General features: G+C 42.4%; 1 protein-coding gene across 2 annotated transcripts; it reads left to right on the top strand.

Annotated features, from left to right (window-relative positions):
- The first annotated feature begins 261 nt into the window (after positions 1 to 261).
- Positions 262 to 3,158, top strand: LOC311113182 (RNA-binding protein 4B-like). Of its 2 annotated transcripts, none has more exons than XM_084156370.1 (4): positions 262 to 305; positions 822 to 1,254; positions 1,353 to 2,020; positions 2,468 to 3,158. In XM_084156370.1, exons 2-3 carry the CDS (start codon positions 846 to 848, stop codon positions 1,991 to 1,993), a joined length of 1,050 nt encoding a protein of 349 aa, XP_084012496.1. In that variant the 5' UTR covers positions 262 to 305; positions 822 to 845; the 3' UTR covers positions 1,994 to 2,020; positions 2,468 to 3,158. The 2 variants fall into 2 exon arrangements, with proteins under 2 accessions (XP_084012496.1, XP_084012497.1); XM_084156371.1 differs by having other exon boundaries at positions 1,353 to 1,392.
- The last annotated feature ends 9,031 nt before the right edge of the window (positions 3,159 to 12,189 follow it).

Consider the following 12,189-nt stretch of genomic DNA (forward strand, 5'->3'; position numbering starts at 1 on the left):
GTATAGGCAGTTTCAAGCTATTCAGTTTATTACATCGTAGTTAACTAATTAATGTGACTGACCAGTGGTCCGTATCGCTTGCCTACTCATTGTGTTGGCTACACTGTAACAACTTCAAATCTCATTGGTGGTCTGAATTACTCTAATAAATGTTGAAATTGTTCCATTGGTCCATTCCCAGGCTAATCAATGAACAATGGTTGTCTAACCAATCAGCTGTGACAACGCAGCTCTGTAGGCGCGCTTCTTTAGAACGCCGGTGTAGCCATTTTTTTTCACGACCGTGAAGCAGCTAACTGATTGAGGTAAGCGATCCATTCAATCGTTCTTGGTCGATAAAATAAATAAATAGCTACTACTAAAACATTTTAAATTGACGTAAGGTATATACTGGAATCTCTACCCGTACTGAAGAATGTTCTGTTTTTGCAATAAAAGCTTTTTAGAGTATATTTTCTCGGACGGGTACGCGCATGTTGGGGTGGCTAGCTAGGCTCATTTGCTAAATTAGCTACTTTAGCTAGGTAACGTACCTAGACAACGAGATATACAATATTCGACGCCGTTTTCTAGGTATTGTCGTTTTTGGTTCTATAAAAGTTTTTTTGCCTTGGCATTATCATGTTGCTGAAATAATAAGCTTATCTGTGTTTTCGAAGTTTGAATACAACCGATTTCTGGCAAAAGTGGTTAGCTAGCATCCTAGATGGCTAGCCCCCAAGGCCCCATTCTTGGTGCCCAAAACAAGTGTACAATACTTTGTCATGTAAACTATGTCGCTGGTACTGTCTCATCATTGATATTTCCCCCTCTCACCTCAGGCTTTCTACAACACTGCTTCAAGGATGGTCAAGATCTTCATTGGGAACCTTCCTCGGGAGGCTGACAAGGATGAAATTCAGGCATTGTTCTCCCAGTACGGTGCCGTCACAGAATGCGCCATCGTCAAGAATTTTGCTTTCGTCCACATGGATGACCGTAAGTCTGCCACCAAAGCCATCCGCAGCCTGCACCTCTACAAGCTGCACGGCACGGCGATAAACGTTGAGGCTAGTCGCGGGAAGAACCAGGGAGCCGTCAAACTCCACGTAACAAACGTGGAGAAAGGCAATGATGATGAGCTCCGCACCTTGTTCGAGGAGTATGGCACAGTGTCTGAATGTGCTATTGTCAAAAACTTTGCATTTGTGCACATGGACAACTCCGATGAGGCTTTGGATGCCATCAAGGGATTAGACAACGTTGAATTCCAGGGTAAGATTTATGCTGTTTAAGAAGGTTACACTTTAAAACATTTGGCTACTACCTCTCTTCCACCTAATCATGTTTTTTGGCATTTCTCCCCCTAATAGGGAAACGTATCCATGTCCAGATATCAAAGAGCCGTCCCAGGTATGAGGAGGAAGAAGACTACCCCCCACCCCCACCTGAGAGGGGGGGTTACTGGCCCCCCCGTGGCTACCCCGGGGAGAGGCATGATCCCCCACCCCCTAGCTATCTAAGAGGTCGTCACCCACCCCCTCATCACGGGTACCCTGCCCCCCCTCCACCACCCCCTCCCCCTAGACGAGCCCCTTACCCAGAGCGTGCTTATGAGCGCGAGAGGCAGAGCTATGCTGTGGTGGATTATTATGAGAAATACAGGGCTCGACCTGCCCCTTACGGCATAATGTCCTATGATGAGAGGCGTGTAGGCTCCTTACCCCCTCCTCCCCCGCCCCCCTCTTCCATGGTCAGGGAGCGTTTCATGACCTCTGGCCTCGACCCATATGAGCGTCGCCCCCTCCATCCTCCCCCGTCCGCGTACTACGCCAGGGACCGCAGTCCCATTCGGAGAGCCCCTCCTCCCCCCATGCCCCATGCCGGTAACGGTTACTCCTACGAGCGTTCCCGACTGTCCCCCATCTCTCGGCCCGCGATGTACAACCTACCCCGTACCAGGGACCCCTACGCCGACAGGTTGCCACCGCCGCCAGCGACTCGCTATTACTAAGCGGCGCACACCGGCGTTTGACTCAAGGTGAGAATAGGCCGGCGCTAGAAACATTCTCATGGGAGGCGAAGTATTACCTATCCTCTATATGGAGGTTCCAAGGTCACTTGATGCACTCTTTAGACGGGCTTCGTGTCTCAGTTCTGAGTGAGGAATGGTCTGACAGTCGCTCTTCGCTAAACCTCCAGATTAACTGTGAAATGCTTGAACTGGGAGAAAAGGCATGCGTAAAAGAGTTCTGCGACAAATCGTAATTCTTAATCCTCTCGTCGGCACTGCTGGTGTATGGGCAATGATTGGGCTAAACCTAAATCATGTATTGGTAAAAATGAGGAACTGATATAGTGAAATATTTCACCAAAGCTGCTAATGATGATAATGAAACAATTAATGTAGATCGTCTATAAATGGAAACATGTTCACTGGGGGTGTAACAGGCGCTTGACTTGTGTGTGTGGTTTGCTCTCTTTCCAGGTTTAAATATTTCAACAAGATCTGCGTCCTCGTCACCGCCGTCGTCTCCTGATGCACGCAGCGATTTACCCCCCTCGTCTGTGGCTGAGCGCGTTTCCTTCTCAGGAGGAATTGTAATGCATGACCTCTCGTCATCTAAAACACTTTTATTACATTTGTATGGTTTCCCCTTTTTTGTTTTGCATTGTTTTAGTATTGTGCTTTAGGTACCTTTTTTTAGTCTCAGGCTCCCAGAAGCCTTTTAGTCGTGCGTTTTTATTTTACGTTAACAATATTTTGTCCTCTTGATATACTGTAACGTGTCATGATACAAACTTTTTGCTCTAAAATCTCATTTCTGAAATTTGATGAATGGAAGCTGCAACACGTTATTACGAAAATGATGTTATTAATGTAAAGTAATCGTGACTGTATATCGACTTGAATACGAACACTCGTGTTTCCTTTTAAATTATTGTCAGCACGTTTGTTCAATCTATCGTCTGAAATTAGGGCAAGTTATGGATTATGAAAAGGTAGCGCTCTGCGACAATGTACAAAGACATAATAAACCACTACGATGGACTAGTTGGTTAATTTGTTAGTTGGACAAATATTTGCTGATGGTAGCGAGTTACCCCAAGGTGGGTAATGTTCTTATTTGTAATCAGAGGACATGATTTTAATAAATAAACTGAATTGTATAATCATTTTTAACTTTTTTGATCTCCTTGTTAAATCAAATTATCGCAGGTTCTTATATTACTGTGATTCAATGGCGGATGATCAGTTGCTTCTTAATATACTTTAACCATTTGAAGGGGGATATATGCTTGATAATGATAAATTAAGAATCGTCCTCTACGAATGTCAAATAACGTGAACAACTCTTGTGTATCCCCTCCACTTCAAGCGCTCAATCGCAATTTAACTATACCTATCTGCCCCTTCACTGCCAAATTTATTTAGTTGTCATGGGTTGGATTGATAGGGATTTATTGCCATGTCCCCAGTTCTCACCATATTACGCTCACCCTGGAAGCATCTCCGGAGAGATGCTCTTGGCACAGCCTGCAGGAATCTAACCAGGTAAGATGGGAGTTGGGATCAGTTGTATGAACCTTGGGGTTAAAGATGTGACTAATTTAGGTACACAGGAATCAGGACAATGACACGACTGCCGTGTGCTTGATTTTAGGCCGGGCATGGACAGTTAATACAGATGTTATTCCTTTCCAAACTAAAAATATATATTGCTGTGTTCGGACAGGAAGCCACATTTCGATATTTTCCCACTAATTGGTCATTTGACTTATCAGATCTTTTTCAAAGCTGATCTGAAGACCATTTTAGTGAAGGAAAAAAATATCAGAATTGGGCTGCCTGTATAAACGCAGCCTATGTCAACCTAATGTCTTTTAAAGGGGCAGTCTGGGATTCGTTAATGTTTTGGGAAGTTTAAATTGAGATCTATAGGCGTAACCATTGATTCTTGAAAAATATAACTTGAATGCCTTATGACCTTTAACTGTCCCACCCAAAAACATAAGTTCATCAGAGCTCCAAATATAAGCTTGTGTTACTCCATTGTAAGCAATGTAATTGTAAACCAACTATAGCTTCAAAACATGGTCAAAACAATAATATTGAGCTCATAGATGGTCAATCCATGTATCAATAGCTCAGTCTGAATTTCAGAGTGGTTAGTCTACATTTCTCCAGGCCAATCCATCAGCACTTAACCAAACAAGTGGCTGGGTCTTTGTTGTTTGAATCCCAGATTGCCCTTTAAATATAAACATGATCTTGGTTGTTGAAATGTTGTCTGCTGTCATTTTTATTTTATCTTTATTTAACTAGGCAAGTCAGTTAAGAACAAATTCTTATTTACAATGACGGCCTACACCGGCCAAACCCGGACGACGCTGGGCCAATTGTGCGCTGCCCTATGGGACTCCCAATCACGGCCGGTTGTGATACAGCCTGGAATCAAACCAGGGGGTCTGTAGTGATGTCTCAAGCACTGAGATGCAGTGCCTTAGACCGCTGCGCCACTCATTGTGAGGTTCAGATTTATTTGAGGTATAATTCCATCCATAAGCAAGCAGGGACCAAGTCTTAAGGTCAGCAGGTACATATTGATTTGGGAGTGTATTCATTACTGTACACAAGAAAAACATTTAGCAATGAAAACAAGCGTTTCTTATTGGACAAGTTCAGGTTAGTGAGTCCCTCCCTGTTTCTGCCCATTTCGTTTCTAATGAATGCACCCCTATGTTTGAAGTTCTAGGCCCCTGGTAAGTTATAAAAGTAGAATAAATTACACATTTGTATGTATTGTAACCTATACTGTAAATTGTTGTATTGGTTTGTATAGCGGTATTAGTCTTCCCCTCCCCTTTTCCTAATAAAATGTTTAAAACTGTGATCTTGTTTGTTCACTCTGGGTTGATAGTGTCCTTTCCAAACAAGGGTTCTGTACATATGTTGGAAGGCTGGCCACAGGAGCAGAGCTGGCTCTAGCCTTTTGGGGGTCTAAACTGAGATTTGATTGGGGGGCCACCAAGTGGGTATATCTTTTTGAGGTGGCCCCCGTCTTGATGGTGGAGAGAAATAATGTGGTTTAAAGTTACTTTCCTGCAATGCTACACATTTTGACATGGGGCGTAAAGACAATGTTGCAGTTTTAAAGCAAGTTTTCTGCAGTTTATACATTGCCATGTTAATGATATCTGAGTGAGAGCGACTAACAAAATCAATGAGGGCCCCCTGGAGGTCAGGTCAGTATTTGGCCATGATTACTACAAATTTAGATCACTGGCTAGACGTTAAGGAGACAAACTGCTAATACACAACCACATTTTGAACTTAACTTTGTGCATTCTAGTATTCTAACGCTCAACAGTAAGTTGAGACCCCGACAGTTTCTAGCTGCCGGGGGCCCGAAGTGACCGCTTATGTCTGGAGCCGGCTGGGCACGTGAGACTACAGATGTGGTTACAGATCATGTATAATTTCCAGTATGGGGTTGCCTACAGATAATCTATCCCTTTCTATAAACCCACACATACAGTGGGGAAAAAAGTATTTAGTCAGCCACCAATTGTGCAAGTTCTCCCACTTAAAAAGATGAGAGAGGCCTGTAATTTTCATCATAGGTACACGTCAACTATGACAGACAAATTGAGAGAGAAAAAATTCCAGAAAATCACATTGTAGGATTTTTAATTTATTTATTTGCAAATTGTGGTGGAAAATAAGTATTTGGTCACCTACAAACAAGCAAGATTTCTGGCTCTCACAGACCTGTAACTTCTTCTTTAAGAGGCTCCTCTGTTCTCCACTCGTTACCTGTATTAATGGCACCTGTTTGAACTTGTTATCAGTATAAAAGACACCTGTCCACAACCTCAAACAGTCACACTCCAAACTCCACTATGGCCAAGACCAAAGAGCTGTCAAAGGACACCAGAAACAAAATTGTAGACCTGCACCAGGCTGGGAAGACTGAATCTGCAATAGGTAAGCAGCTTGGTTTGAAGAAATCAACTGTGGGAGCAATCATTAGGAAATGGAAGACATACAAGTCCACTGATAATCTCCCTCGATCTGGGGCTCCACGCAAGATCTCACCCCGTGGGGTCAAAATGATCACAAGAACGGTGAGCAAAAATCCCAGAACCACACGGGGGGACCTAGTGAATGACCTGCAGAGAGCTGGGACCAAAGTAACAAAGCCTACCATCAGTAACACACTACGCCGCCAGGGACTCAAATCCTGCAGTGGCAGACGTGTCCCCCTGCTTAAGCCAGTACATGTCCAGGCCCGTCTGAAGTTTGCTAGAGTGCATTTGGATGATCCAGAAGAGGATTGGGAGAATGTCATATGGTCAGATGAAACCAAAATAGAACTTTTTGGTAAAAACTCAACTTGTCGTGTTTGGAGGACAAAGAATGCCATACCTACTGTGAAGCATGGGGGTGGAAACATCATGCTTTGGGGCTGTTTTTCTGCAAAGGGACCAGGACGACTGATCCGTGTAAAGGAAAGAATGAATGGGGCCATGTATCATGAGATTTTGAGTGAAAACCTCCTTCCATCAGCAAGGGCATTGAAGATGAAACATGGCTGGGTCTTTCAGCATGACAATGATCCCAAACACACCGCCCGGGAAACGAAGGATTGGCTTCGTAAGAAGCATTTCAAGGTCCTGGAGTGGCCTAGCCAGTCTCCAGATCTCAACCCCATAGAAAATCTTTGGAGGGAGTTGAAAGTCCGTGTTGCCCAGTGACAGCCCCAAAACATCACTGCTCTAGAGGAGATCTGCATGGAAGAATGGGCCAAAATACCAGCAACAGTGTGTGAAAACCTTGTGAAGAGTTACAGAAAACGTTTGACCTGTGTCATTGCCAACAAAGGGTATATAACAAAGTATTGAGAAACTTTTGTTATTGACCAAATACTTATTTTCCACCATAATTTGCAAATAAATTCATAAAAAAAGGCCTGTAATTTTTTTCTCATTTTGTCTGTCATAGTTGACGTGTACCTATGATGAAAATTACAGGCCTCTCTCATCTTTTTAAGTGGGAGAACTTGCACAATTGGTGGCTGACTAAATACTTTTTTCCCCCACTGTAACCATCATATGACTGGTGATGAGTTCCTTTGGGTGTGGCTGTTCCCTTTGTGGAAGCCTACTGCCCTCTGCTGGATAGTTGGTGTACATACAGATCAAAGAAGTCTAGGCATACAGTCCCTTAAGAAAGTATTCACACCCCTTGACTTTTTCCACATTTTGATGTTACAAATTGGGATTACAATTAATTTAATTGTTTGTTTTTTGTCAACTATCTACATAAAATACTCTGTCAAATTGGAAGAAAAATTATAACATTTGTAAAAGAAAAAACACAAATATATCTTGATTAGATAAGTATTCATCCCCCTGAGTCAATACATGTTAGAATCACCTTTGGCAGCGATTACAGCTGGGAATCTTTCTGGGTAAGTCTAAGAACTTTCCACACCCATTATTCTTTTCAAAATTCTTCAAGCTCTGTCAATTTGGTTGTTGATTATTTCTAGACAACCATTTTCAGGTCTTGCCATATATTTTCAAGCAGATTTAAGTCAAAACTGTAACTCAGCCACCCTAGTGTAGATTTGGCCTTGTTTTAGGTTATTGACCTGCTGTAAAGTGAATTAATCTCCCAGTGTCTGGTTGAAAGCAGACTGAACCAGGTTTTCAGCTAGGATTTTGCCTGTGCTTAGCTTCTGTTTCTTTTTATCCTGAAAAACTCCCCAGTCCTTAACAATTACAAGCATACCCATAACATGATGCAGCCACCACTATGTTTGAAAATATGGAGAGTGGTACTCAGTAATGTGTTGTATTGGATTTGCCCCAAACATGACTGTATTTAGGAGAAAAAGTTAATTACTTTGCCACATTTTTTGCAGTATTACTTAAGTAATGCACATTTAGGAATATTCTTTATTCTGTACAGGCTTCCTTCTATTCACTCTGTCAATTAGGTTAGTATTGTGGAGTAACTTCAATGTTGTTGATCCATCAACTGTTTTAAAGTCACCATTGTCCTCATGGTGAAATCTCTGATAGGTTTCCTTCCATTCCAGCAACTGAGTTAGGAAGGATGCCTGTATCTTTGAAGTGACTGGGTGTATTGATACACCTTCCAAAGTGTAATTAATAACTTCACCTTGCTCAACGGGATATTCAACGTCTGCTTTTTTAAATGTTTTACCCATCTACCAATAGGTGCCCTTCTTTGCGAGACATATGAAAACCTTCCTGGTCTTTGTGGTTGTATCTGTGTTTGAAATTCACTGCTCGACTGAGGTACCGTACAGATAATTGTATGTGTGCGGTACTGAGATGAGGTAGTCATTCAAAACTCGTGTTAAACACTACTATTGAGTCCATGCAACTTATTGTGACTTACACATTTTATACTCCTGAATTTATTTAGGCTTGCGATAACAAAGGGGTTGAATACTTATTGACTGAAGACATTTCAGCTTTTCATTTGTAATGAATTTGTAAACATTTTGAAAAACATAATCGACTTTGACATTATGGGGTATTGTGTATAGGCCAGTGGAAAAAATATATATATATACATAACCAGTCAAAAGTTTGGACACACCTACTCATTCAAAGGTTTTTCTTTATTTTTACTATTATCTACATTGTAGAATAATAGTGAAGACATCAAAACTATGAAATAACACATATGGAATCATGTAGTAACCAGAAAAGTCAAAATATATTTTATATTTGAGAATCTTCAAATAGCCACCTTTTGCCTTGATGACAGCTTTGCACACTCTTGGCATTCTCTCAACCAGCTTCACCTGGAATGCTTTTTCAACAGTCTTGAAGGAGTTCCCACATATGCTGAGCACTTGTTGGCTGCTTTTCCTTCACTCTGCGGTCCGACTCATCCCAAACCATCTCAACTGGGTTGAGGTCGGGGGATTGTGGAGGCCAGGTCATCTGATGCAGCACTCCATCACTCTCCTTCTTGGTAAAATAGCCCTTACACAAACAAATAATAGTCCCACTAAGCCCAAACCAGTTGGCGTATCGCTGTAGAATGCTGTGGTAGCCATGCTGGTTAAGTGTGCCTTGAATTCTAAATACATCACAGACAGTGTCACCAGCAAAGCACCCCCACGCTATAACACCTCCTCCTCCATACTTTACGGTGGGAAACACACATGCGGAGATCATCCGTTCACCCACACCGCGTCTCACAAAGACACAGCGGTTGGAACCAAAAATCTCCAATTTGGACTCCAGACCAAGGGACAAATTTCCACCGGGCTAATTTCCATTGCTTGTGTTTCTTGGTCCAAGCTGGTCTCCTCTTCTTATTGGTGTCCTTTAGTAGTGGTTTCTTTGCAGCAATTCGACTATGAAGGCCTGATTCACACAGTCCCCTCTGAACAGTTGATGTTGAGATGTGTCTACTTGAACTCTGTAGCATTTATTTGGGCTGCAATTTTTTAGGCTGATAACTCTAATGAACTTATCCTCTGCATGCAGAGTTAACTCTGGGTCTTCCATTCCTGTGGCGGTCCTCATGAGAGCCAGTTTCATCATAGCGCTTGATGGTTTTTGCGACTGCACTTCAAGAAACGTTCAAAGTTCTTGACATTTTCCATATTAACTGACCTTAAAGTGTTGTAGCAAATTGTCTTTGTCCTCAATCTGACTTCTACTCAGTTTGGAAACAATGGTGGTGTGACCAATCAAGCTTTGTCATGCACAAATAACAGCCCTGTCATGTAAAAATAATCATGTTCAGTTTGAACTTTGTTCAACCCTGGCTCACCCTGGCTTAACCTGGAGATGGACTGTGGACAACATGGCAGGCCCACAATCAATCTCTCAAACATACCCAAGCCTAACCCCTCTGTCCCAGCCCATCACGCTATAATTTAATCAGGAAGACGCTCAAGGAGAGACAAAGGGTTCAGCCTGGTTTCAGTCACTGATAAGATAATACAACCGAAGACAGGTCAGATGACCAGAGAACAAACACATAAACCTATTGAGAGAAACCAATTACGTTCTTGCCTATCAACAGAGATGTATCAATGTTTAACCCTAGCTCTGTGTTTGTTGATTAACCATGTCTATCCCATAGTCCACTGAAAAATCCTCATCATATGGTTAAAATCTAACAGAGCCATTACCTGGCTCTGTTTCACAATTCCCTGAGCTATTTCCTTGCTCTGTTTCACACCTCTTCTTGTCATGTCGTGATTAACTATTTAACCATACATTGTTAGCTTGTCATGATGTAATTAACTATGCTTACTATGCTTAAATGGAAAATCCCCATCATATCCCCCCTCTGGGACTTAATAGTCCCATATCAATACATCCAAATACTTCAAATGTATATAGTGACTAATATATGAATACCATGATTCACCAAATTATATTTTGAAGGAGGAAACAAAGTACTTTAAGCATATGTTTTCGTTTCAGTCGCCTCCATCTCCTCTAACTGAAGCTAATTGTAGAGATTTTTTTTCTATTGATAATGTAAAATTAACAGCCATACAAAAAGACTCATGTGAAGGTAAAATTACAGAGGAGGAACTTCTGGATGCAATTAAAGACTTTAAGTCCGGGAAAACTCCAGGGTTGGATGGCATACCAGTCGAGGTATACCAAACCTTTTTTGATATAATAAGAGGACCGTTATTAGCATGTTTTAACCACTCCTATGTAAATGGTAGATTATCAAACACTCAAGAAGAAGGTCTGATTTCATTATTACTGAAACAGGATACAAGTGGAAAATATAAAGATCCAGTCCAGTAAAAAAATTGGAGGCCCCGTACACTTCAGTGTTGTGATGCAAAAATTCTAGCAAAATGTATAGCGCATAGAATTATAAAGGTATTGTCGGTCATTATTCATTCTAATCAGACAGGTTTTTTACATGGAAGATACATTGGAGATAATATAAGGCAAGTACTGGAAACAATAGAACACTATGGAAAATCTGGGAAACCAGGCCTGCTATTCATAGCAGACTTCAAAAAGGCATTTGATAAAGTACGACTGGGGTTTATATATAAATGCCTGGAGCATTTCAATTTTGGAGAATCTCTTATAAAATGGGTCAAAATCATGTATAGTAACCCTAGGTGTAAAATAGTAAATAATGGCTATTTCTCAGAAAGTTTTAAACTGTCAAGAGGAGTGAAACAAGGTTGTCCACTATCGGCATATCTATTTATTACGGCCATCGAGATGTTAGCTATTAAAATCAGATCCAACAATAATATCAAGGGATTAGAAATCCAGGGTTTAAAAACAAAGGTGTCATTGTACGCTGATGATTCATGTTTTCTTTTAAATCCACAACTAGAATCCCTCCACAGCCTCATTGTCACGCTCTGGCTCTGGGACTTTGTATTTTGAGCCAGGGTGTGTTCGTTTTGGTTGTGTTTTGTTTTGGTTGGGTGGTCATTGGTTTTGTGTTTCCCTTATTTGGTCAATGACTCCCAATCGGAGGTAACGAGTGTCAGCTGTCGGCTCGTTATCTCTGATTGGGAGCCATATTTAAACTGTCTGTGTTCACCTTGTGTTTGTGGGATTTTGTTCGTGTGGTTTCTTGTTGTACCATAGACGTCACGTTTTCGTTGTTTTGTTCGTGTGTACGTTTAAATAATAAATATGTTCGCTACCAACGCTGCGCTTTGGTCCTACTTCATAGACGATCGTGACAGAAAATCCCACCAAGACCAGACCAAGCAGCGTGTCCAAGGGCCATCGCCAAATGTTCTCCGTGGCAGCTTCGACTGGGTCAAGCCCATTGAGGAGTTGAGTGAGGAGGGTTGGAGACAGAGGAGCGAGAGGTGGGAGAGAATGTTGGAGGCCTGGAGAGACCCCCAGAAAATTTTTAGGGGGGGGCTCACGACATCGGGGCAGCAGGAGGCCGCTATGGAGCGGTTCAGCGGGGTTGCAGAGCAGGCCGCCAGGTTACGGGGGCCACTGGTAGAAGAGGGGATGGAAGGAGTAGAGGCACGGCGAGAGGTACTGGCGGGTGTTGCCAGTCCGGTCCGGCCCGTTCCAGATCCCGGTGTAGAGCCAGTGGTGTGTGTCCCCAGTACGGTCCGGTCTATTCCTGCTCCCCGCACCAAACCTACGGTGTGCGTCGACAGCCCAGCCCGGCCCGTTCCTGCGCTCCGCACC

Source organism: Coregonus lavaretus, assembly GCF_964263955.1.
Source record: "Coregonus lavaretus genome assembly, chromosome: 39".
Taxonomy (NCBI): domain Eukaryota; kingdom Metazoa; phylum Chordata; class Actinopteri; order Salmoniformes; family Salmonidae; genus Coregonus; species Coregonus lavaretus.

Coding starts and splice junctions, on each gene's coding strand:
- LOC311113182 (XM_084156370.1), top strand. CDS start 846: ATGGTCAAGATCTTCATTGGGAACCTTCCTCGGGAGGCTGACAAGGAT. Junction 1,255..1,352: donor AGACAACGTTGAATTCCAGG/GTAAGATTTATG, acceptor TCCCCCTAATAG/GGAAACGTATCCATGTCCAG.